The sequence below is a fragment of the Pseudozyma hubeiensis genome, assembly GCF_000403515.1.
Source record: "Pseudozyma hubeiensis SY62 DNA, scaffold: PHS47, whole genome shotgun sequence".
NCBI lineage: Eukaryota > Fungi > Basidiomycota > Ustilaginomycetes > Ustilaginales > Ustilaginaceae > Pseudozyma > Pseudozyma hubeiensis.
In genome coordinates this window covers 264949-290464 of record NW_012133829.1, presented here as the reverse complement: position 1 = coordinate 290464, position 25516 = coordinate 264949, and the positions used below count along the sequence as shown (strand labels likewise).

At 57.1% G+C, this 25516-nt stretch overlaps 8 protein-coding genes across 8 annotated transcripts; 5 read left to right on the top strand and 3 right to left on the bottom strand.

Moving 5' to 3' along the window:
* Nucleotides 1–327: 327 nt before the first annotated feature.
* On the top strand, nt 328–3462 carry PHSY_005101 (hypothetical protein; the record flags this gene model as incomplete). The annotated part of the gene is made up of 1 exon (XM_012335712.1): nt 328–3462. The coding sequence occupies one exon, from the start codon at nt 328–330 to the stop codon at nt 3460–3462; it is 3135 nt and encodes a 1044-aa protein (XP_012191102.1).
* Nucleotides 3463–3527: 65 nt separating this feature from the next.
* Nucleotides 3528–4045, bottom strand: PHSY_005100 (trimethylguanosine synthase; the record flags this gene model as incomplete). Its single annotated transcript, XM_012335711.1, has 2 exons — nt 3528–3689; nt 3785–4045. The coding sequence occupies 2 exons, from the start codon at nt 4043–4045 to the stop codon at nt 3528–3530; spliced, it is 423 nt and encodes a 140-aa protein (XP_012191101.1).
* Nucleotides 4046–4454: 409 nt separating this feature from the next.
* PHSY_005099 (hypothetical protein) lies at nt 4455–6332 on the top strand (the record flags this gene model as incomplete). Its single annotated transcript, XM_012335710.1, has 1 exon — nt 4455–6332. The coding sequence occupies one exon, from the start codon at nt 4455–4457 to the stop codon at nt 6330–6332; it is 1878 nt and encodes a 625-aa protein (XP_012191100.1).
* A 643-nt stretch (nt 6333–6975) lies between these two features.
* Nucleotides 6976–12173, top strand: PHSY_005098 (hypothetical protein; the record flags this gene model as incomplete). Its single annotated transcript, XM_012335709.1, has 2 exons — nt 6976–7016; nt 7199–12173. 2 exons carry the CDS (start codon nt 6976–6978, stop codon nt 12171–12173), a joined length of 5016 nt encoding a protein of 1671 aa, XP_012191099.1.
* A 115-nt stretch (nt 12174–12288) lies between these two features.
* On the bottom strand, nt 12289–13467 carry PHSY_005097 (hypothetical protein; the record flags this gene model as incomplete). The annotated part of the gene is made up of 2 exons (XM_012335708.1): nt 12289–12966; nt 13429–13467. 2 exons carry the CDS (start codon nt 13465–13467, stop codon nt 12289–12291), a joined length of 717 nt encoding a protein of 238 aa, XP_012191098.1.
* Nucleotides 13468–14606: 1139 nt separating this feature from the next.
* PHSY_005096 (hypothetical protein) lies at nt 14607–21050 on the top strand (the record flags this gene model as incomplete). The annotated part of the gene is made up of 1 exon (XM_012335707.1): nt 14607–21050. The coding sequence occupies one exon, from the start codon at nt 14607–14609 to the stop codon at nt 21048–21050; it is 6444 nt and encodes a 2147-aa protein (XP_012191097.1).
* Nucleotides 21051–21794: 744 nt separating this feature from the next.
* Nucleotides 21795–22725, bottom strand: PHSY_005095 (hypothetical protein; the record flags this gene model as incomplete). Its single annotated transcript, XM_012335706.1, has 3 exons — nt 21795–21901; nt 22113–22372; nt 22562–22725. The coding sequence occupies 3 exons, from the start codon at nt 22723–22725 to the stop codon at nt 21795–21797; spliced, it is 531 nt and encodes a 176-aa protein (XP_012191096.1).
* Nucleotides 22726–22819: 94 nt separating this feature from the next.
* On the top strand, nt 22820–25339 carry PHSY_005094 (RNA-directed RNA polymerase; the record flags this gene model as incomplete). The annotated part of the gene is made up of 1 exon (XM_012335705.1): nt 22820–25339. The coding sequence occupies one exon, from the start codon at nt 22820–22822 to the stop codon at nt 25337–25339; it is 2520 nt and encodes an 839-aa protein (XP_012191095.1).
* Nucleotides 25340–25516: the final 177 nt, after the last annotated feature.

The window sequence follows — 25516 nt, the reverse complement described above, 5'->3', positions numbered from 1 at the left end:
CTCACAATCGACATCCCTTCCAGACCCGCGTGTGTTGGTGTGGAGAACCGAAAGCGAAAACGCCGAGAAGCGTGTGGTGCTGCGTGCTGCCTCATTGTTCAGGGTCTCTTGACGAGACTTGGGTCGTCCGTGCATCTTGCGCGACCGACCCCGACACAATACTCGCAATCGTTCCCGACTCCAACGTTACGCGACTCGACACGACTCGATCAAGCTCATCGCCAGCTTGCTGAGATCGCACAGATCATGGACGTCTAGGTACGACTCTGGCCCGGCTGTCCGTTGCCGATTGACGCATCAAAAGGACGCGCTGTCGCGGTCGCGGCCATGGCAGAGCCTGCTACCTTCTCGCACCAGTCGTGGGCCGACGAAGAGGTTGCGCCTCATGCGATCCACTACGAACAGCGTCGCATCGGACATATCTGTGCTGTTCTTGTTCGGAATCTCTCGCTGCGCCCGACACGGGATCGCGCCCTACAGACGCTGACTTCTCAAAGACCCGGAGGCTCAAACCGATACCACACTACTTCGGACGATGCCGACCTGACACTCAGCATAGGACGGTCCAACAGCAAGGGCAAAGGAAAGGCGGACGCCTCTCAGCGGCGACGAAGGAGTGCTAGTTGGAGCAGGCTCAGCGTTGACGGATCCTCGGACGAAGACGAACCAGAAGAGGTCGACCAACTGGATGCAAGTCTTGCGTCCACATCGAGACCGACCAAGTCACAGATCAACAGCAGTCAAAGAAATGCTAGAGGTCGCTCCGCCCTAATCAACCATCGGCGCACATCCGATCAGGAGCTAACGACATCCTCCTCCTTCGGATCGACCTCCGAAGGCGCTCACAGCGTCGATGTGAGTCCGCGCCCCATCCTCAAGCGAGCTTCCAGCACGCGCAGTGGCAGAGATGCCCGCATGCACGGCGGCTCACCCGCTAGTGCAGACAATTCAGGCTTCCTCGACGAGCTCGACGCCAAAACGACGATGCTGTCCCGATCCGACTCTCGCAGCTCCTCCCACTCTTCGCACACCATTCGCAGGCCTTCACACAGGGCAAGGACGACGAGCATGACCTCGTCCGCAAGTGTTCGCAGCGTTCGCTTCGACGAGAGTCAGCTCGGAGGTGACGGCGAAGCGAGGCGGCCGTCCCGCATCTCTGGTCGCCTGAGCGCTGCTTCGCGCTACGCGCTGTTCTCTCAGAAGAGTCTCGACCAAATCATGAAGGATCGCATGCTGGAATGCTGCGTCGAGCTATCGGTCGTGTCCGACAAGGGTGACGGACCAGGCAACGCAGAATCGAAGGGCAAAGACGAGAAGAAAAGCGCAAATCCTGGGATTGAGCGCACCTTCTACAAAACCACCAGCTCGAAGCCCGGCCTGCATCATAGCTGGGGATACCAGGGCGGTGATCCCATCACCCCCGAGCGAGACTTTCTGGAAGGATACGGAGCATCGGCCGTGGATTCTCCACTGGAAGCGTCAGATGTCAGCATCAAGGTCTGGGCAAGATCTCCTCCTGCAGATAAAGGTGGATCTCAACAGAGTGCTGCTCGAACGGACGGGTCAAATTGGAAGCTCGTCTGTCAGACGAGCGCTGATCTTCGCGACCTGGAACCTTTGCCAGGAAACGCGCCAGACGCAAGCCTCTCGCTCCCTCCCAACTCGATCCTGCTCGGTCTCGCGCCCGGCGCAAATTCGCTCTCAGGACGTGCGAGCATCGTCACTTTTGACTCGCAAAGAGCGACGACGACCAAAGTCTCGGACCAGGGTAGAGAGGATCCCAAGCTCAACCGCAGTGTAAGCGAGAGGGAGGCGGAGAGAACGCGACACGTGCTTGAAAGTGTTGTGTACTATGCGGTGCCGATAAAGCCAGCGCGGCAGGATCGTTCGGCGGACGCAACCGCAACCAGGGCTAACAGTGCAGACGCCAGCGAGAGGCGTGCACAACGGGGGGCCAGCTCAAGCCGCTCGCCCAAGCTGCATAGGCGTACATCGCTGGAAGGATACGCATCTGATCCGGAGAATGCTCCGAGTGGCACAACCAATGCCGCTACGGCACCGGAGCGAATCGCCGCGGTAGCAGATTCTGCCAGTCGAGTGTCTCATGCGCTCGTTGTGACATCAGACGCAAGACGACGAGAGCGACGAAAAGCATTCGAGGATGAGCAGCGGCGTGCGCTCGAACTGAGCCTTCGAGAGACGAAGATGATGCCAAGCTACACCCTCGACGACGCCAAGCATCTAGCAAAGAAACAAGCAGAAGCGCGGGATATGCTTGCCGAAGTAGAGGAGCTCAGACAGGTCGGTGGAAGTTCGCTTCAAGATCCGGCCGGACTTGTACAGCTACGACTCAAGCGCGAGCAGCAGAAGGCCAGATACGAGGCGGTGAGACAGATGGCGATAGACGAATCGGGTCAACTAGAGCGGAAGAGGGCCGAGCTGGCGACGCGGAGATCGGCACTCGAGGCCCGGCATCGAGCTATGCGGGCTTCAAAGTCACTTTTCGAGTCGGCCGAAGCGACCTCGCGACAGCTGCAAGATGAGGTGCAGGCGTTCAAGGACGAGAAGGCGCATGTCGCATTGCAACTGCACATCCAACAAGCATCGCTGCTGCGAGATCTCGAGGCCATCTTCCCCATCGAGTTGTCAGACGCGTCTTCACTGCTCTTCTCCATCTGCGGTCTGCCACTGCCCAACGCAGTGCCCTCGCTGCCGCCGACCGAGCTTGCACACGAGGAGAAGCGATGGAAGGATACCGTCAAGCGCCACGTCCCTGCATCCGCGCGACCTGTCTTTCATCCGTTCGACGACGACACGGTCAGCAGCGCGCTAGGTCTCGTCGCCCAACTCGTCGTGCTGCTCAGCACGTACTTAGCTACGCCCGTCCACTACCCTTTGGCCACAGCGGGCAGTCGAGCAGTGGTTCAGGACGGCATCTCGCTCATGAGCGGTCCACGTGCCTTTCCGCTCTACGCAAAAGGAATGGAAAGGTACAGATACGAGTACGCAGCGTTTCTGCTCAACAAGGACATCGAGCAGCTGATGAATGTCCATTCCGTTACCGTCATCGACATCCGACATACGTTGCCGAACTTGAAGAACCTCATGGTGACGGTGGCAGCCGCACCACCGGCTAGTCAATTGACGAGGAAGAGTCACATCGGCAAGACGGAGATTGCGCTGCGATCCACAGCGGTATCGTCGCTCAGAGATGTTGATGGTGATGCGGCTGAAGAGGGGGTGAGGAATGGTAAGAAGGTCGGGATGGGTATCGGATTAGGGTTGCCAAACCTCGCTGCTGCGAGCGGGAAGAAGGAAGTCGCAAAGGATACATTGGTGACCACACGCGTGTTGGGGGCGCCTTCGGCAGCCAGTGCTACTCCCGCGACTGCTAGTGGTGCGATTGCTTCTGTCTCGAGGGCGCTGAGCTACTTCAGTGGTGGCGGCAGTGCGCGCTCGTGAACGGTCATGCACATTCGTTAGCTACGTACGTAATCAGGAAAAGCATTGATTGTGAATTGATATGATCACTTCGTTGGGTTTCCACGCTGTTCGAGCTTCTTTTTGAGATCGGCGTCGAGGGCAGCTTCCTCGTCGGTCTGACGGGTCGAGTATCCCTTGTTGGCGAGATCGCGTTCGATCTGTTCGTTGTGCGTGCGTTGCTGGCCAGATTGCTCGAGTGCGACATTCTGATGAAGGCAAGTGAATTGGTGAAATCGTCAGGGTCAGCTCGATGGGAACAACAGAATGAGACAGGGAGAGGACGGAGATCTTGAAAACTTACGCCGTCGTGACCGGGTGCCTCCTTCATGATTTTGCCATTGAGGTCGTCAACGAGTTGGCCGCCGTTGGCTCCGACGACCTGGTGGGTCTTCTTGAACGACTCGTCGGTGGTGTTCTTGGTCATTTTGGCTGGCCGGTCGTAGAAATGTGGATATGGAGGGATGGGACAGAGGTGAGCAGCGAGAGCGACCGGTCTTATATCTCTGCGAGCCACAGGGACAAGAAAGGTCGTCAGACCGACGCAGGGCTTCAGTGTCAGCATCTTCTGACAGTCCGTGCGGTCTCATGCCGTCTGAGTCACAAGAGCAGCATCCATCATGTTCGAATCTTGTGGTTCTGGCGGCAAAAGTCGTTGCAAGATCTGACCAACTCGGTTGCGGCTGGGCACGTCAAAGTGCGCCAAACCTGCATCGACGTCGGTGGTGAATCAGCGTGACGGTTGGACCCTGAACGAATCGGTCCCTCAAACAAGTCTGTCAGCGACATCGAACCTAACAACTAACCTCAAAATCAGCCTCCACTTTTTTCGCTCGTCGCAGGTCAGATTCGATGCTTAGTCTTCGCCCTTCTCGCCATGGCTTGAGCACAAGTTCGAGGCCATCTGACCGAACACAACACACCATAGCACTTACATTGACAACCTCGATCGAGACTCTCTGTCGACGGCAAAAATGGACGGTCGAGCATCCACCGCAGATTCTGACGGCTTCGGCTCGAGCCCGTCCAGCAACAATGGCGGCACCCGTCTCCCAGGCCTCGCAGGCACCCAGTCCGAGAAGCAGCTCACGCACCGCGAGCTTGCCGCGCTCAAGACGATCAAGCGCAATGTGGACATGACCAAGTACGCAGGCTGGCTGCTGGGTGCTTCGGGAACGTGGATTCTGCTGTCGAGACGCAAGCCTCCGCCACGAATGATTCCCAAAGTGGGCTGGTGTGTGGTGGGAGGACTGGGTGGATCGTTTCTGACCATGCCGGCGGGGATCCTGCTCAGCAGGAACGTGTTGAAGGACGTAGAGGATCCACAGCATCTGCGAAAAGTACTGGCAGGGGCGATCGAGGAGCAGAGACAGGGAAAGAGGCCTCAGGTCGGGGTCGCTCCACCCAAAGGCTTGAACGGAGAGGCCGACTTTGATCAACAGCAGCAGCCGCAGCAGAACTGGGGCGGTGAAAAGACTGCAGAAAGCTACGGCGCAGGATACGATGAAAGGAACGCTACGGCGGATACATTCAGTGCGTACTCGACAGCGCAGGGAACTGTCGGCACACGCAGCGGTGGCAGCGGTGCTCGAAACACCTCGACGGAAGCGTCAGCCAACGCGGCGCCCGACGGAACTGGGCCAGGCACACGCTGGGCCCAACTACGAGGAGACCGTGGTGTCGAGCCGAGCAAGTGGGAGCGCATTCGACAGGACAACGCTCGCACAGCTTACAGCCGCTCTGCCACTTCGTCTCGAGCAGAGCAGAACAACTCGGAGGATCCGTCGGCTTCCTACTCCGACCAGTCTCAAACAGCATCGACTCCATCACAACCGGACAAACCGTTCAACGCGAGCCGATCGCAACCTCGCAACCGCGACGAACCTGTCATGACCCTCTCCGGAACTGAGGACGATCCGCGCTGGACATCTCCTGCCAGCTTCTCTCCGCAATCGAGCGGATGGGGCAACGACGAATTCGTCGACGATCCCGCTGCCTCCAAAGGCCGTCAGAACTCAAGCTCTCGACGCAGCTACGGCATCCTTTCGGTGGTCGAAGACAGTGCGTCCTCCGAATACCAGATCGAATCCGATGCACCGGTGCAAGTTGTCAAAGGATCTCTCCTCTCAGCGCTCGTCGGTGGCGTGTCCGGTTCGATCTACGGCGTGCTCAAAGGTCGTCAAGGAGCAGGAACGGTACTCGGTACAAGGATGGCTTTCAGCACTTTTGCGTTTGCGTTTCCGTTCTTTGCTGTGAGAGAGTACGTCATGTCGCCCGTTCTCAACCGTAGTTCGAGCGGATTTGATCCGGCGAACAGGAACATGCGATTGAGGACAGTGGTCAAGAATCGGCATACACACAACCTGCTTGCGTCGGGTCTGGCGGGTGCGGTGGTGGGTGCTGGTGCAGCAGCTTTTTCCAGAGGACCAGCGGCGATTCACAAGGGTATAGTGACGTTCGGAGTCGCATGCACCGGATTACAGCTGGCAGGTAACGAGGCGAGGATTGTCAGAGATACGATGATCAGACCCGCCCCGAGAGCTGTTCCCGTACCGGACAGTATGACAGCACAAAGCGGTCCGAGCGACTCTAAGGTGGCAGCGTCTCAAGCAGCAGAGACTGCGGTCGAGGTTCAGCCGAAGCAGGGGCAAGTTGAACAAGGAGAGAAGTCAAGTTGGCTGAACAAGGTCAAGAAGGCAATGCCGATCCGAAGCGTATCGGACCAGGAGTACGAGGACAAGTTGAAGCAGAGGTTGACCAGCGTAAACCAGAGGATGGCTGATGTTGAGATGGAGATTCGCGAGATCGAAGATCTGTTGAAGCAACAGCAAGAGAAGGAGCAGCAGGCTTGACATCGACATCGCTACGGGACTGCCACTTGTCATCGCTGTCGTTGAATTCAAGCAATGGCCATGCAATTATATTGCATGCGCCTGTCTTCTTCTGACTCCTGCAATGATCCAAATATCGTGAGGCTGGTATCGCGGTCCCGTCCGCAATGAACATTGAAAGAAAATATAACGGAGTTGCTGAGCGTGTACAAATACAAGATTGATGACAGAAGAGGATGCTGCGGATCAGGTTTACTCTTGTTCATCCTTGGCGCTGTTGAGTGGCATAGAGCAGGTACAGGAAAAGGATGTCGGCGCCATGAGCATACAACAAAGACCTGATGCGAAAAAAGCATACATACCTGCTTGTGCTTGGGGTCCTTGCTGCAAATCACATAAAGTCTGCCCTTGCGTCGGACGACGGAGCAGCCATCGCAAAACTTCTTGACTGATGATCGAACCTTCATGCCCCTCTGCTGCTGTTGCGCTGAGCTGACAGCTGATGATGCCTGAGCTAGGGCTTGTGTCGAGAAGCGTGTAGAAGCTGCAGACGCTACATTGACGCTTGTAGATGCGGTCTTGAGCAGAGCAGACGAACAAGATGAGGAGGCGGAGGAGCAGAGTCGCGTTTGTGCTGGCGCGAGGGCTGCCGTGCGCCTGGCGAATGTGCGAAGGACGGCGTGAAGCATTGTGCGGTTTGGAGAGGTGACGTCGATGCCGGGGATGGTGAGGAATGAAGGACAAGGAAGATGGGATGATGGCTGTTCCAAGTCCGGATTCAAGCTTCTGACTGATCCACTCGCCCGATAAGAAGAAAACAAAGGAAAGAAAATTTGGCTTCGACTTTCTCTCTTTCAGGGTCCAATCTTTGAATTTTGATTTCGCAGCCTGCTGCCGGAATGTTTTTCCAGCTCTCGGTGCGATTTCCTCCACAACGTCCAAAGAGTGTTCACCACCAATTCTTCACAGCTTCATCCACAGCTCGAACCACCACCGCCGAGCTTCTCGCTGACCTCGAGCGCCAGTATCGACCAGTCGGAAAGGATCGGGATGCCACCGGCTACGGAGAAACAAGCAATGGCTGCCGATGCAGGTCCATCAGCCCTTGCACTGGCCTCCATCACCACCTCGGAACAGCTCGTCAAGACGCTCCGTGTGCCCCAACCACCGCCAAACGGGGTACGTATGATCGACATTGCTCTCGACGCATGGCAGTCGCACGACCTCTTCGTACCCAAGAAAGCCGAGCTGCTGTCCCAATGGGCTCTCGAGCATCTGTGCTCTTCGCTCAAGTCTTCGTCTTCTTCCTCAGTCCCCAGCACACCCAATAAGGGCAAGAACAAGGCCAAGCAACAGCAGCACATCTCCGCCAGCCCCGTCGAATTAGACCCAACATCCTGGCAGCTTCTATCAGACATTGTGACAGCCCAAATAAGTGCAAGCTCCGACCTGTCAGAAGCTGCCAAGAGAAGCTGGCTTTCGCACCTTGCGAACACACAACCAGTGCTGACTTTGGCAGGCTCCTTGGCTAGGCAACTCAATCAAGACGCTTCTCTTTCATTAGCAGAGCGCGAACAACTCCTGGAGACAGCTGCGAGCTCCCTTCAGAAGCTTTTGCCGCCGGCCACTTCAAGGACAGCCGCCACCAATGTTGAAGCTGCGACAGATTCTATACAGGCGTGGCTCGACTTCTTTGGGCAAACACGCTCCGCGGAAGAGCAACGTACTGGATATGCGATCCTTCATTCTATCACTTCGACTTGGTCGACAACCTTGCAGTATGGATCCAACGCCAAGAGGAATCATCAACACTTTTGCAACAGCGCAGTGCCGTCCCTCCTGCGTGCGCTACACTCTCTGCGCCTTCGAAACATGGATGACACCGCCGCATCCACACACCGCGCTTTGCTTCTAGACACTGTCAAACAGATCGCTGCTGACTCGCTCTTCACTGAAGACGTTCAGCGATCCCTTTTGCAAGCAGGACGTCTCGCCCAGAACACAAGCACGCCCAGTTGGAAGGAAACTCACGTCGCTGCATCGGGCGTCGTCTCTCAAATCTGCGCCTCTCTGCAGGACCAGCATCTGTCTCAGGCTGCACTTGGCTCACTTGCGATCCTAGCGGACCTTCTCTGTGCCAAGCTGAGCCGGAGCGAGGCCCTCAACTCCATTGCCTCCTCTAGCCATCTGACGTCCGGCACTGTGCGCGAAGCTCAGCTCTCTCTGATCCGCAAGACGATGCTCTCCCAGTGGTACTTTCCCCTTCTACCTCACCTTGTCACCAGCGCTCAAGCTGTCCGCGGACATCAGGCAGCATCGCGTAGAAATCTCCTTGCAGGGATTGAGCGCCACAGTCTCTACACCATCGGTTCCGATGAAGCAGGAGAATGGCGCTCGCTGTTCAGCGCACTCTTCGACACTGTTCAACACGAGCTGGGTCAGATTGCTACCGACACATCGTTGGCCGCCCAGGATCAAAAAGCCGACCACTTTGCGTGCCTCGCCTCGCTATGGCGACTCGAAAAGTCGGTCGTCGAAGACGATCTGGTCTCCGTCATGGCGCTGGTGGGCGCACAACGAGTTTTCAAAGCGGCCCTTTGGCTGGCAGAGGATCTGTCAGCTCCCACGCTAGCAGCTCTGGACTTTTTCCGTGCGGTAGCAGCCATAGATGTGCGATTCAGAACCGTCCCGTCCTTAGTCAACACTATTCTCAGCAGCATCCCGCTCGCAGCTGAGCATCTCGCCAAGACGGACGACGACTCTCCTTCGGCATCTCTTTTCGTGTCTCAGACCTTCCTGACCGAACTCGGCAAGCTCTGTCGCGCCAGCGTCACCGCCATGCAGGTGCCGGAGCTCATTCAGCGGCTCACTTCCCTAGCGCAGAACCTGGATTCGATATCGCAGAGCAGCGCTACTCCCAAAACTTCCAAGAAGGCGCGCACGTCTCTCAGCAATGCAGCCAAGGTGGATGGAAATCGAGCTCAGGGCGCGAATGCTTTGATCAAGCAGCTGCAGATCGTAGCACAAGTCGTTCAGAGCGTCACCTTGGCACCTACTCTTCGCACACGGTCCGCTGCTGCAGCGGAAGAGCTGCACAACAACCTCATTGTACCCTGCATCGACCTGTGCCTGGCATCTACACGCACAGCCGCATCGTCTCCCACGCTTTGCGGCGTGGCTGCTGCTGCCTTGCGAGTCAGACAGGCGCTTCTCTCAGAAAAGTGGCGCTATAACCCTGCCGAACCTGTCAAGCTCGACGGCTCTCTGCCCACAGAAAGTTTGACCTGTTTGGAAGAGGCATTCGACGGGCGTGCCGACTCGTTCATCGAGCTGCTTTCGGTCAAGCAAGATGGAAGTCCGGAGCTGCATCAGCTGCAGTTTCAGATTGTACAGAGCTTGCTGCAGCGCGCAGAGAGGGACTCCTTCCTCGGACTGAGACAGTCTCGCTACTGTCGCTTGGTTTCCGAGGCCGACGGCCCAATTCACGACCTTTTGAGCGAGTTGACGTCTGCCCCTTCCATGAAGGGCCGCGCATGGAGCGGTCGTCCCGACAGGATCCGGAGGCGTTCCGATTTGATGCAGACCGTCTTGATGGCGATTGTCACTCGATGGGCGCCGCTCTTCGATTCGATTGCAGCTACCGAAAGCATGCAGCTGCTTGCTGGCACAATCGTCAATTCGGCACAGCCAAGCTTGCAACACGACGACGTGCAGAGCGGAATGCGCTACATCACATCTTCGGCGCTTCGTAGCGCCTCGTTCCTCGAGCTGCCGAACTGGCGCAGGCACATTGTTGCCACTCTTCAGCAAGAGCTGGCATCTCAGCCTCTCGAGCGCCGGCTAGGATCGACAGCGGCGCTTTGCATCACCCCATCCGAGTGGGTCAACAAGAGCGCACGCGGGCAGATCCTGAAAGCCCTCCTCTCCCTCGACCGCGAAATTGTCACCACTAAGCATACCAACAAGGTTGCCGGAACGATCTCAGCAACCCAGTGGATAGAGCTGCGCAGCCTGCTGGCAAGGGTGCAAGAGTCATATGCTACAGAGGCCGGCGTCAGCAACGACGAGCTCTTTGAGTCTCTTCAAGCCTTTTGGTCGGTGTGCGCTGTCGAAGCCGATGGAGCCCATCTGCAGCATCATTGGGAGCGCGCTTCGCTGGCTGCACTTCACTCTGCAGCTCGTGTCCTACTTTCGCGCCTCAGACAAGACTCGAGCGCATTGCAACGCTTCTCTGACGTGGTAAAGCAGCTTCGACGGGATGCAGGTGTAGAAAATGTCGACGACGAGGGTAGAATCTCGCTCAAGATGCGTGCTGCACAGCAAATGCTGGCTACTCTCAACAGCGCCGATTCTCAAGATGCCGCATTGCAAGATGGAGCTGGAGGCGTGCAGACGAATCTGGACGCGATCCTTCAATCGTCGTCTGCTCATCTCGGGACTGCTGGCGAGGTGGTGCAGACGCTCGACTTGTTGCTTTACCATCTTCGTGAGATTCGACTGCTTGCCGATCCGATGAACGGGGAGCACGGTACGCTCCAGGAACTCCTACAAGGGCTCTCCATGCAAGTCGTCAGGTCGCTTTGCATCGTTTTCAGCCGCGTCAATGCTTTGGCGGCCGTGGTCGAAGCTTCTAAGCTTGTGCGGCCGGCTGCTGATGTCGCACTTGAGCTCGTGCGATGCATCGACGCCTGCGGCCAGGGCGTTACGGACGGCAACTCAGCTTTGGCAGCCTGCCTCGCATTCTCGGCGCTCACTGCATCGCTTCCAAGCTTGCAACAGCAGAGACGCGTGGCCCAAGGTGTCGAGCGCATCGTCTCGCGTCTGGGAGCGGAAGAGTACGACGTTGTACTCTCCAAACTCTTGATTGCTCTTCGTTCCACTGCCTCTGCCAGCATCGCGGTGGATGATGTGGACGCCAAAGAGGCAGCCTCGATGGATGGCGACGAAGCTGCGCTCATCAGCACCGTGGGTCTTGTACTTGGCGGTGCTCCTGAAGGCACCTCGAAAATCGCCAGATCGCACATCTCGACTTGGCTCGCCACTCTGACCAGCAGTAATGCGATGGCCAACGGTGGGCGAGTCAAACTTTGTTCGATGGTGGCTGCGATCTCGGCGCTCGATCTGCTGTGCAGCCATCACGCGATGCTCTTGCGCACGCAGGATTTGGGGGCAGTGCTGCAGCTTTTTGCCACCGTCACTGGGCCCAGCTTGTGCGACGAGCCTCTGCAGAGTGTGGTGGAGATGCAGCGAGAGGAACTGGATGCAATGCGCGCCAAGCTGTTCAATGGCATCGTTTCGACGCTCAGCTCGCTGATGCGGTCGAGACAAGATCTGGTCGTCGGATTCTTGCCGCAGTTGGGACTGCTTCTGTCACGTCTCATCACCTTGTTCCGACGCCTTCGCCGCAACGCCGCCGGCAAAATCGAAGCGTCTGGCTCGCAACGTCGCTCCTTGCGTCGCGATCTGCCCGTCTGGCTGGACCCCGTCCTCGTCTCTCCCCTCACTGCAGACTCGGAAGCACGTGCACTCTCGCGCCTGCTCTCCAACCTCGTCGCCAAAAACGTCTCTCTCAAACACCGCGCCTCCGACTCGACAACGGTCAAAGCCGAATCCCTAGCCAGAGCGTTCAGCAAACACGCGACATACGTCCTAGTGGCATATCTGAAGAGCCTCACCGCTCAAAACAGTGTGGTTCCCGTGGACGTCAGGACGGAGTTGGAAGTGGGGATGATGACGATCTGTGCAATCATGGGGACTCATCAGAGGGACGCAGCGATGGTTGGGTCGTTGGATAGCGCTGGAAAGGTGTTGTTGAAGAGGATCTGGGGTGTGTTTGAGGGACAGAGGTACAAAGGTCAATAGACGCACAGGAAAAATGAAAGGAATTCGGAGGGGAAAATGCATGGATTGCTTGCGTGAGTGCGAAGTGTGTGACTTGAGTTTGCAGATGGGTATTTGGATGTAGATCGAGGCTGACCTATGAAGACGCCCCTTTGATACGGACAGCAGTCGGAGACGTGTCGAGCCGAACGATGGGTTCGGGACGTTTTGAAAAGAGAATCTTGCGCTTGATCACGCTGACTACATCGTAGTAGACTGCTGTTTGGGCTTCCTCCTCTTCTTCATCCTCATCGTCCTCGCCTGTACGGTCCGACTTCCTGCCGTTCTGCTCTGAGCTGTTGCCTGGACCAGGAACATTCTCATCAATTCCATCCAATCCAGACACATGTCTCACCATTTTCGACTTGATAGGAGTCTGTCTCGGTGGTGAAGAGCTGAAATCCAGCGCGTCCTTCGCTCTCGTCTCTACCGGCGGTGAACTGCCTCTTGTCCCTGACACCTCCTTTTTTGCTCTCTTGACATTTCCCACCGCCTCCCCACCTTGCCTCTTCCCGTTCGCCACATCGCTCAACACCTTGTCCTCGCGAACCCTTTTCTCTAACACTGCCAACGGTTTGACCAAATTGACGAATTTTCCTTCAAGTCGATGGTGCGAAATCATAAGTACAGGTCGATCCTGTCGTGTGGGATCGAAGCTGATGGTGCCGAGGATCTGGTTGCCGGTAGGAGAAGAATTCTCGATCTCGAGCGATCCTTGAAGTTCGATCAGGAGGAGCTCACCGGACGGTGAGAGCGCGGTGAGTGGTGTCGGGGCCTGCGAAAGGGTGTTTGAGGGGGCGCTGAGTGTACTGGGCCCCGCGACGGGGAGGTTGACGTGGATCCTCATCGTTGCCCGAAATGTATGAGAGCAGGTGCGATGTTGAGCAGAGCAATGGGAGAAGGAGGAAAAGGAAAAGGAAAAGTGTTACTTTGGGACAGCGCGTCGCGCAGACGAGCCTCGTGTAAATTGCAATCTAAATCGACTGTCATCGGGGAGTCGATCGGATCAAGTCTCACGTAGATCAATCACCTCGAAGGCTTTTGGTGGCCGTCAAAAAGTGTACCTGTACTGGGAGCCGTTCCCGAGAGGTGCAAATTCTCACCGGTGAACCGCTTGCTCATCGTTACCGCAGATGCTGTTTCCCGTTCGACCGAAACATTCCTGAAAGTTCGCTTCTGCTGCCGCAAGGTCTTGGGGATGCGCTTGGGAAGCGCCTTCCTCCTGACTGCTACTGACAGATTTCCGCAGCCCTGATGGATGCACGTCCATGTCCATGGAGCAAACGGAGCAGCCGAGGACGCACACACACGCACGCACGCTTCGAGCCAGTAGACGTGCTCGAACAGTGTGATCAGTCGGCTCGACCGAGCGAAATTTGAGCCACATAGACGAGTTGAGCCATGAGCGCGGTGCGTGTGACCTTTTTCACTGAGCTGCCGAAGCCTTTTCCGAGGCGAGTTTATGCGACACTGCGGTGGGAGAGAGAGGAGACCCAAAGGGAAAAAAAAAACAAAATCCACAGTTCTCCAGTCGAGCCATCTTTGATTGCGTCGGTGGCTGGCTGGCTGGCTGGTGTGAGTGTGGATGGCGAAACCCGACGGTTCCAAAATTGTTTTTGGCGGTGGAAACGGAAATCTGGCCCTGTAGCCAGGCAGGCCCGTGTCGTCAGACCCATGGGTCCACAGGCAAAGGCCAAGTCCAAACTGTAAATCGGCAGTGTCGCGGCCAGACACCCTTCCCTGCCTTCCGAGAGCAAAGCCGTAGCGGAGCGGAAAGAGACGAGCATTGAGCACGATTCATTCGCTTGCTCGTTCGCAGCGCCGGCCAATACTGCTCAGCCTCACAGCTCTCGAGCTCCTCATCTTGACTCTCAACCGTCAACTCAGCTCCACCGGCTGTTGCCGTACGCAACTTCAACGACACCAGCTCTCTTCTGCTGACTTGGTCACAAGCAAGGCCAGCGATCTCGAACGAAACGACTCAACCTCTGTCTCCACTTCCAATACCCGCAGCTACGCCCATTTGCAAACTCGACAAAGAGCAGCGTTCAGTGCTGATTGTCAGCTAGACCCTACCGCAACGGAGTGTTCGACTCCTCTCCTTTGGTCATTCGCACCCTTCGTACGGTCCTTGTTTCTTGGTTAACAGCAGCTTGCGTTGGCTGCTGATCCATCTCCTCCTCTGGAACATATACCCACAACCATGATGTTGAATTGATCTTCCACTCAATCGGTCATCGCCCTCTGTGGCCGTCCGATCGGACCCTCGACCATTCTCAGAAGCACCACAGATATCGTCTTGTCGGCTTCTGGCGTCGTCTTTCAACACATACTTGACGACTTGGCCTTGTGAACCATCCCCCCATCGACCTCCATTCACCTACTTGTTCCACTCGTGATCCCGGCTGAACAACAATGGCTGACGGCACATATCAACTGAAGTCGCCCCGCTTCGACGTCGATGAGGAGCCGGGCGACTCGCATTCCTCCGGACAGCGATGGGTCGGTGCCTTTGAACGAGTCCTTGGTGACCGCGAGAGTCTCGCCTCCGAACGATCTTCTAGACCATCGGCGAAGCAGGTGCCATCCACCAATCCTGTCATCGGTGCACGCGACAATCGATCGCTGCCGAACCGTCTCTCTGCTCCCGAGGATTCTGTCAGCGAACCATCTCGTTCCACCGTTGCCTCTCGAGCCAATAGCTCGCATTCTAGCAGCCAGGGTTCTCCCTCCTTCCGAAGCACTGCGACGTCCGAAATTCCGGCGATCCAACAAGGATCTGTCGTAAGCAATAGCCCAATTGACCAACCTCAGGCCTCGTCCAGCTCAGAGACTGGCTACAACGGCGGCGGCCTTACACGATTCCGCACAAACTCGTCCAGCGGCAGCTTTTCCCTACCCCCTTCGTCTGTTACATCCACCCAGAATGCTTCCTCCAGCACCAGCTATGGAGCTTCTCTGCAACCTCGCACCAAACAAGCTCCCACTTTCGCACACATTGTTCCTCCGCAGCTACACGACACCGCAGAGCTCAGGGTGCACTCTCAGGGTCCAGCTATCGTGTCGGTCAATGTGCAAGACTGCCTTCGCTTCGAACGCAGCTACATCAATCACGCACCATGCGTCCATCACGTCATGGTGACCAACCACAGTTCGGATCGTAGCGCACTCGTCCGCCTCGAATCGGATCTGCGTCAAGGCCTCACCTTCATGCGTCGCAAACGATCGTCTCGAAACGAATTCGAACCCATCGCATGGCCCTCGAACAGCTTTCATTGGGCCAAGAACGGTGGTTTTATATCCGAGAACTTGAAGGGTTGGAGGCACGTCCTTGCGAATCTCGAGAATGCCGACTCGTTCATTCTGGATCCACAGCAGACTACCAAGGTCTACGTAGTCCTCCGACCCGCCGACTTCGTAGATGAAGCCGAAGCAGATCGTGCCAACAGTACCTGGCCGTACCCATTGCCAACCTCGCCTCAGTCGCAAGCTGCAGCCATCCAGTATGGCGACTTGTTGGCCTCGCCCGCTCCTCCCTCGGGCCGCCTGGATCACAGCACTTCGCCCGTGTCGACGCCTGCTGCCTTCGGCGACCAGCGGGACAGCTTCAGCGCCACAGCCTCGGATCAGGACAGCGACGCAGCCGGCGCTGAAGAGCTCGGACTCACCTCGCCGCGTTCAGCGCCAGAATTGCGGGGCTCACGCATTCCCTCTCGCACGCACACAGCGCGTCCGTTCCATTCTGCCTTTGGCCTTCGCGGTACGATCACCGTCTCCAGCTGGACTCTAGCTGTCGCTGAGGGTGAAGGCGACATTCAGCCGAGTACCCTGATCCCGTCGTCCTCCTCGGCCTCGGCATCGACTCCTTCGAAGCCGGCAAGTACCTACGACTCCCAGGCAGCATCTACCTCGGCTGCCTCGTCGGCCATTTCTGCGTCCAGGTCGCAGCCTGACGATCGGGAAGTGCAAAAGATCCGCATTCCTGTCGCTGCGCAATGTTGCAAGCCATTGATTGACGCTGCCATCGCCACGCAAGCCCCGCTCGATTTCCACGCCCCCACCCAGACGAGCCACGGCTCGGCCATCTACCTCGACTTTGGCGACATGATCGTCGGCCATTCGCAGTCGCAAACATTGACGCTGCGCAACCTTTCCGAAATCGATTGCTTCTGTCAGGTCAAGCTCGAAGAGGCCGACAACATGCTCCAGACGCCGCCCATTAGCTTGACCGAAGCTGAGACCGACGATGCGATACCATCCGTCTGGGCGGGAGATCAAGAGTCACTATCATACGATCCACTCGTTCTCGCCCGCCTCGAGTCCAAGCAGATCAAGGTTTCGCTCAAGCCACAGGAGCCCTGTCGTGACTACGAGCAAATCCTGACCGTCACTTCGTTGCACAATTCGGCCAACAGCATCCGCGTCGTCATTCGAGCAAACATGCTAGGCACCGCAAAGGACGACGCGCTGTCCGTGCTTTCTGGCGACTATCTCGACTTTGGCGATTGCTATGGCGGTCACTGGACGAAACAGCTGCTGGTGCTCAAGAACAATGCCGATGTGCTGCTCGACGTATCCTTCGGAGTGCAGAAGGGCTTCCAGGTCATGTTCCAGTTGGCAGAGTTGGCACCGCAAGCCGAGGAAGACTCGCTGGAACAGGAGGAGCTTCCGCCTAGCGCTCACGTCAGCGAACTTTCGCTGTCATCGGCAAGTACCGACGACCGAAGTTTGATGTCGTCCGTGGGCGACAGCGGCAGCGGAGGTTTCGGAGCGGATGGCGCATCCAGTGGCTATGAGTACTGTCGACAATCAGACGCGGGAGGCGAGCACGGTGCCACCAATTCCGAGCTTGCCAAGACGCCGACGCACCACGCTCACGTTCCGAAGGGAACAGCAGCACTGGAGCCGCCCGCCTTGGAGCTACCAGCCGCAGACGGCAGCGATGCTTGCGATTTGCTCCGAGGTCGTAGGGGGAGCGCTCAGACAGACGAAGACGGTGTCGATGCTTCTTCGGTGGCATCGCAAGCGGGGTCGCGATCCAATTCGCCGGTCCGTCCAGCTGCCAGCATCCCGTCGCAGCTACCTGTGACTGCCCCGCTTGTGTCCTCGGCCGCGGAGTCTGCGCGTTCTGGTCAGGCGGAACATCCCCACCTGAACCTGATGGATCGCGTCCACTCGGGTCGACCGCAATCGCTCGCCTCAGCAACCAGCGACTACGATCAGGCGAGCGTCTCGACCAACCCGCAAAGTCAGACTTCGTCCGGTTTCAGGTCTCGACCTGCTTCACGCGGACGCGCGACAGTCTCCGAACGCCACGATGATGCCGATTCGGTGCGTTCAATCCACACTGCACTATCCCAAGATAGCCGACCTGGACCGTACCCTGCTGGCTCGTCCCATGCCGGTTCTTCCACGGCCTCTGGTCGGAATCAGCACCGCAACACTGCTGGTGCAGCCCTCTCAGGATTGCGCAATGTCGAGCACGCGCAAACCAACCAGCTCGAAGAATTGATGCTACGTCCTGGTGGAGAATACCGTGTCTTTGTGTCGTATCGACCGGAGCGCGTCGCCTGGGACGCTGAATTCAGAGGGGGCCGTCTCGTGGAAAAGACGTTCCGCATCTCGCTCGACTATTCGCGTGCCAAATTGGCCAACATGCGCAGCCGCGGCGGCCGCGAGAGGCGCACCATAGTCTGTCACAGTCGCACTTGCACCTCTTTCATCTCGATCACGCCCAAGATGATTGATCTAGGCGAGGTGCAGGTCGGCACACGCAAGTCGGCCAACATCTCGGTCACCAACAGGTCCGAGCTGACGGCACGAGTGGATCTGCGCTTTGTCTCCAAGGTGCTCAGCATGTATCGAGACGAGGTTGCCATCCCGGCACTGCAGACGGTCGAGCTCAAAGTCGAATCGTTCCCACGCAGGGTCAACGAGACCTATCGGAAGCAGATCACCGTCGCGAATTTGCTCAACAGACAAGGCGATCAAATCTTCGAGGTTCGATCTCGCAATGTCGACAAGCAGCGCATCAGCTTCCACTCGCTCTTCTACCGCATCCTGACGCCCAGCGGTGCAAACTATGTGGATTTCGGTGACGTCGACATCAACTCGACGCGCATGCGCACCTTCACCATCGAGAATGTATCGGACAAGAAGCTGTCGCTCGAGCTGAGCCCTGCTCATCCCGAAGATGTCACGCTCTACATCAAAGCCCCGCACACCGACGCAGGTCTCGAGAGGAGCCCGAAAGTAGAGGCGAAAGCGGCAGTTTCCAAATACAGCGAGACGCAGCTCAACGATTCCCAGAAATCGAGCGCGGAAGCAGCCGACGGTGCCAGTGTCAGTCGCGCCAACGGCAGCTCGTCAAAGTTGAAGTCGAGCAAACCTTCGATGAAAGGCGCCGACCTGAAGGAGCGTTTCCTCGAAACTATCTCGGTCGACTCGCCAACCACGGTGCGAACGGAGAATGCGTCTTGGAGGCTAGCGCAGAAACACAGCCACTATCGAAAGAAGGAGGACGGCAGCATCGTCTCGACGCAACGCAAGGCAAACGCCTCGGGTAAGACCAAGCCTACCATCAATCTGGTCTCGGCGCTCAAGAAGGGTGGCAAGGGAAGGATCACGGTGGGCTACGGCAAAGCGATCACTTTCAAAGATCGGACGCTGATCAGCGAATTCGAATATCTCGATCTTGCCACTGGTCCGCCTGTCGATGCCAAGCGGATTCCCGCCAAGAGCAAGAAGTACGCGCTGCTTGAGAACATCACCACCGGCGGCAAGCCGAAGTCTCTTGGTCAGACCACTGGCGCAAAGTATGCTGCCGACGACGACACGGGCAATGGTGGTGGTAGCAAGCCGAAGTCGGGCTCAAAGTCGAAGTCGACCCAGGCTGTCAAGGACAAAGGTGCAGAGTCACGATCCGAGGCCGGATCCCTATCGCCCAAGGCTTCAGCTGCCAAAGCCGCCATGACATTGCGCCGTCTGCCGTCACCTCTGGCCAACGACATTCTTGCACGCGATGCATCGCAACGCACCGCGGCCCCGAAAGATGCGAACAGCACCAGCTCTGGATTGGGCAGCAAGTCGCAACCTGCTTCAGCCATCCGGCAGCATGGCAAGAGTTCGAAAGAAGGCAAGACAGGCGATGCATCGGCTCGCGTTCACTTCTCGCCCGCACTGACTGGAAAGCGCAAAGCACCACCGGTATTGTCGAATCCCGTCGACGTGTCGCGGCTGCCGATCGAAGACCTGCTTGCCGCCGTCGAAGCTCAGGCGAGCATGCTCAGCACGTTTTTCCTCGGCAGCCTCGAGGCAGAAGAGCAGTTTGTGAGAGCAGAGATCAACCTACGACGCGAGCTGCAGAGCTCCATCGATGCCGGCAAGCTGATCCCGCTCGAGGTGCTCGAGGTGGCGCCGCGCTCGGAAGGGCAGGTGATTGCGGTGTACCATCCAAGCGGTAGCACACGGCCCCACATCCAAGGCACCGCGCGAAAGCAAGACTCCCGCATCTTTATGCGACTGATTGACTTTGACATGGGCGTCGTCCGACAGTCCGAAGAGTTCTCCGGCATGGCCGAGCTCGAGGCTGACGAGTTGCCGGTACGCGATCTGATGCTGCGTAGCAACACATGCCGCAGCTTGCTCGAGCTCGGTCAGCCCCACATCAACTTCGGTTACATGGAGAAGGGCGATGCCAAGACGCGCAAGATTCTGATCCAGAACCGCAGCGAGTGGGCGTTGCGCTACTGCATCCGCAAAAGCGGCAGCATCGCCAGTGGCGACATCAAGCTTAGCAGCGGGCGGTACGGCGTGGTTCCTGGCTATGGCAAGCGCGAAGTCGAGTTTGTCTTTTCGCCGTCCATGTCGGGGCCCTTCCAAGAGAAGCTGGTAGTGGAGAACGTGGCGGATCGCGACAACGACCAGACGGTGGTGCTGAAAGCCAATGTGCGCAAGACGCCCAATTTTGCGGTCGATCCAGGTGCGATCAACTTTGGCGCGTGCGCTCCGGGCAAGCTGTCGACCCCGGAGAGCTTTGTGTTGACCAACACGACGTCGAAGTCGCGCTCCTTTGTGATTGCTATCGACTCTCACGATTTGCTGCGTCAACGCTGTCTGATCGACGTTGGATTGAGCACGGCGAGCGATGACGAGGTGAGGGGTACGCTGTCGAAGGAGGAAGAGGAGGAGATCGAGAATCTCTCTCAGAAGCTCAAGATCGCCAGCAGGAAGGGGAATGCGGATAAGGTGAAAAAGTACGAGGAACGCCTGACGGCTTTGGGAGTCAAGGTGCCTAGCCTTTCGTCTGAGAATGCCGCCTCGGCAGATGCAGGTGCGCCAGCGGAGGCGTTGGGTGAGAATGCACCTGCGGACGGTACGCCAGGCGGTGGCGAGACGAGCAAGCAAGATGGCGCGCCAACGGCAGCGGACGGTGTCGAGTCTGCAACAACAGGCGCACCTTCAGGCCGCGCCGGTACGATCGGACTCGAGAAGCCCAAAGAACTCAAACGCATCTCTTCGACCGTCACGTGCTCGCTCGGTCCTAACCAGAGCAAACGGCTCATCCTCCGCGTCCGCCCTAGCGCCGTCCAGTCGGCCATCCCCTCGAACACGTCCGATCCAGCAGACCGTCGTACGCAGGACAAGTCTGGGATGGAGGAGGTCTCTGTGCCCGTCAAAGTGCACGAGGTCAAGAACCAGGACGAGACCAAGACAATGATCCTCATGGCTACGGTGGAATTCGATCTGCCCAAGTGTGGAGTAGTAGGAGGTAGTGGGTCGGGTGGAGCAACAGCGGGTTTGGGGAAGGAGCCGGAGCAGTTTCCGAGCGATGCGGTGATCTTCAGTTCGTCAGAGTGAGAAGAAGTCCAAATTATATTTGCATTGTTTTGTTCAACGTTCGAATGGCGCGGTGTGCTGTCGGAGGTTGAGGGTTGTGAGGTGAGTGCGAGGCTCGACTTGAGGAAGCTGCGTTATTGGCTGCCATGATCGACGGAGCTTGCAAGGCTCGCAGATTGCGACTACGTTGCTGTCTACCAGTCAATTAGTGTCGATGGCGCATTCTGCCCGCTTTGAAGGGGGCGCAGAGTTATCGCTCGACTGTGCATGACCACCTTCGTCCCTCCAGTGATCTTGTGAATGGGATGAGGTTCGCTTCGACGGTTTGCAAGATCCTCATTACCGTTATTGAGAGCGAGCGTGTTGCTACATGAGTGATCCTTACGACCACGCCAAAACCAACGACAATCTCCTGACCACACACACACGCACACGCACTGTATCCTTCAAAAGCTCCTGTTGCATTTCTTCTACTCGAGTGCTGGTGATCATGCTGGTTTAGAAGCGATCTTTCCCTGACTCGGCAGTGTGCGTTGCTCTTCGCCCAGGTAGAGTCGTTTGAAGAGCACTACGCTGGTCGCAACGAGCAGGGGGAATGAGACCATGATCGTCTGGTGTTGGCGCAGCGCCAGCAGTTGTGAGGCGAGGGTGGAGACGAACGTCCGAGAGCCAGTTGAGGTTCCGAGTCGAGAGAGTGTGGAGAAAATGGTCGATAGATGAAGGGTATTAGAGGATGAGAAAGTGGGGATGACGGGTCAGATACGATCAAGCTGAGGAAAGAGGTGGAGCAAAGGGGAGGCTTACTCTGATTCGCTTTTGTTCTGGGGTGAGGGGGATCCGCGGGGGCATGTCGACGAGGTCTTCAGCTCGCGCTGGTTATGAGCAAGCAACGGCAGAGGTGGAAAGTTGACCAGGCGCCGTATCGACAGAGAATGTTTGATGAGAAGAACGGTCAAGAAGCGTTAGGCGTGAATACAGAATCGTTCAGGGTCCACCTCGACCTCGCCCCGACTTCCGGGAAAATTGTTGACGGCATCCAAGACTCCATGAACCCGATCGAAGCCAGTCTCTCCCCGATCTCACCTCCTTCTTCTTGTCGAGCTACTGCATCGCTATGGTGCAGCCGTAGCCGGTCGCTGTGGTTTTGGGGAACAACTTCTACAACTCGATTACAGTGTCGGAAGAGGAAAGAAAGCTCGACCGAAATGCAGGCAGAAAGGCTCGGAAAAACGCGATGCTTGATGTCGCGGAATTGATATATCCCATCAAATAGCGCGAGACGAGGATTTTGAAGGCGCTGTCCTTTGCATCCTCTTGATCCGCTCACTTGCGGGTCGTTTAGCCTGACGTGGGCGCAGCATGACGATATCCTGCGTAGCGGTACAGATCGTGGACAGGAGAGGAAAGTGGCGCGGTTGAGAAGAACTCTACCGCAACCAGCGTTGTTCACCTCTAGTGATGGGAGTTCGGCGAAGCCCCTCGCGAGAAGTGAGGTGGTCGCTGTGCAGACAGCTGCGTCTCATCTACCTCACGGATCGCCATTGATTTCCTTCTTGCTTCCGTCCTTCATCTCGGTCCTTTCCTTCTGCACAACTTCATCCATACCCTCTTCTTCATCAATCCGGAACATCGTTGATCGATGTCTTACTAGCAATTCGTCCTCTTTCTTCGTTCGACTCTGTAGCATCTCTTTCATCTCTAGCCGGACTAGAGATCAACGTCAAAGTGCCAGCCTCTGGTGTCCGACAAGTATAATCAGAACCTTCTTCCACACTATCGTCTCTCCCACCATGAACGCAGCAATCGGTGGTCTAGGAATCGGTATCGGCCTAACCCTCCCGCCTCTCGACGACGTCAAGCCCAAATCTGCAACCCTATCAACACTCGGTCTCGGACAACCACAGTTGCGATGGCCATATTCGACACGCTCCCACAGCAGCACCCACACCTTTGGAGGATACGATAGCTCGCCCACCCCAAGCAGCTCTTCTTCCTCCGAATCCGAGCCTAGCGTCAAGCAGCGCAGTGCCAGTGGATCGGCCACCCACGATGTGCTGTTGAGCTATTTCTCGCCGGATCTGTCTGATGCTGGTGTGGGGGAGGAAGAGACGAGTGCGAAGAAGGTGTATCTGCTGTCGAGCGGGTTGAAGAACCCGAAGAGGAAGGTGAGGAGTAAGTCTGAGACGTTCAAGTTTCCACTTCCGCCCGGCAAGACGATGCCGTTGAAATCAGCGCTTAGATCGACCTCTGCAAAGTTCCATTATACCAGTCCACCACTCCGGAGCTCGTCCGGACCAGGATGGAGACATCGATCCTGGATGCCCCTCTCTCCGGCGCTGGAAGAACCACGTTCCGGATGGTCGCCTTACTCCTCAGTCGCGCCGACCCCGCGTCAAGCTTCCCACTCTCACAGATTCAGCCTCGACTCGTCTTCTTCCGTAGAAAGTCAACCACCGACGTACGAGTCAGCTGCAAACCTGCCGAGGTACTCTTTCGCTCGGAATGCAGGCGGTTCCTCGTCTTCGTGCTCTTCCCAGACACTTGTCTCGGAGGAGAGCGAGACCGATTCCGGTGTCGAGACGGACGAGGGGCTGGGTTCGGAGGATGCAGCGAAGCTTGCGAGGCTCCATGCGAGCTTAATGTTGCTGAATGGTGGGGTGAGCGAGCTACCGCTTTCGGCGGGGTCAATCGAAAAAGACAAGGTGGTGGTGGGTGGGAGTGTGGAGGAGAAGATGGCATACTTGTGTGGGTTAGGGTACAGGTATCGTAGAGGAAAGGGAAGTCATGGGAGGAAACGCTCGAGCGACTCTGTCGAACATCGCGAGAACGAGCACGGCGAAGGTGAATTGCGGCAAGGAACAGTGGAGAGTTTTGCTCCCAAGGTGGTGGGTGCAGATAAGATGGTTAGAGTGGTTTCCAACGTTGCGTCTGCTGTGACTTCGGGCCAGAGCAGTCCCATCCTGGGTTCGATGCTTTCCTCGAGTTTCGATCAAGACGATGCGAAGGGTGAAGCGGACCATTATTTCGACCACGATCAAGACGTCACCATCCGTCCACACTTCCAACCAGAATCCAGCGCTTCCGAAGACTTCCTGGGCGAAGACTTCAGCTACTTGGTAGATGACGATCTCATCAACTCGCAAGAATGGCAGTCAGACGCGGTAGAGACATGCGCTTCAGTTGAAAGCGGATTGATGACGCCCCCCTTGACGACGCCGGAACTGGGATTGGATGGCGCCTCGCCCATGTTTTTGGACAAGTGGCCGTCGCCGTTCCCCGCCCAGAGTAGTTCAGCAACCACGAGATCTTTCTCGCCAAAGCAGGTCGATCTTGCGGTGATCGATGGATGTAGGCCTTACTCGACAAGTTCCTCAATCTACCCTTTCAGGTTCAACTCTTCCCTGCAACCAAGCTTTTCGCAGCCGGCGTCGTCGTTGACCAGCTCCGCCTCCTGCCCAGTATCGATCTCTAATCTCGCATCGGAGAAGCAGACAGGTCTGGACGAGGAAGGAAACGGCACCGACTTGGAGGAAGAAGCGCAGATCTCACAAGCTCGCCGAACAACCATCTCTGCGTGTTCAGTGCTCAATCGACCTCGACCCGTCCCATCCCGTTCAGGAGACGGTCACGGTCACTTTTCCTTCGCCAACAAAGATCTTTCTCTACCTCGGTCCAAGAGTTCTCAGCCGCGACTGGGCGCTAGGCCGAAACTCGCCTTCTCGCAATCAGAACAGACGATGCCAAAGTCTGCCTCTACCACGGCCATTCCGAGGCAGATCAAGGTACCACAACGCAAAAGTTCGCTCGACATACGTGCTGAAGCTCATCTGCATCAGATTGCGGAACAGCGTTCTGCCGTCGTCCCTACAGATGCAGTGCCTCGAATGAACATCCGTCAAGAACTGCCAAGGGACCAGTATCATTCTTCAGCAGAAGCCTATCTGCAGCCTGTCACGCATCGCGATCTGCCATCGACAACGCAGGTTCAGCGTCATGACGAGAGAGAGGTGTGCGCGTCGGCAGGTATCACAGCCAAAACGCGTCGTCGTGGTTCGGCGGGCGGAAGCGAGATGGGAGGTTTGATGACGAAGTCGTTCTCCCTGCCAGTACTGTTCACCGCTCGTACACCATCACAACGAGCTCGTGGCGAGACAGGTTTGGCGCGCGACCGGGCTAGGAGAAAGTCGGTGGTGTTTGCTGGACCGCTGATCGACGAGGAGGACGACGACGGAGTGCTGAGGGTCGCACCGCCGAGGGAGGGCGTGCTGGTGGTTGAGGAGCAAGTGACGACTGTCGGTGTCGCTTTTTGACGAGTCCTTCTTTGCTCGTGTGAATGTCTCATGTCGCCTTTCCACATCCTGTCGAACTTCAATGCAATCTCAATCTCCCACAACACACCTTCACACAGCGACAGAAAGTCTTGGCGAGACACGGAGTGTCCCTTTTCAAGTCTTGTATTGCTGTCTATCCCCACAATTAGATCTGAT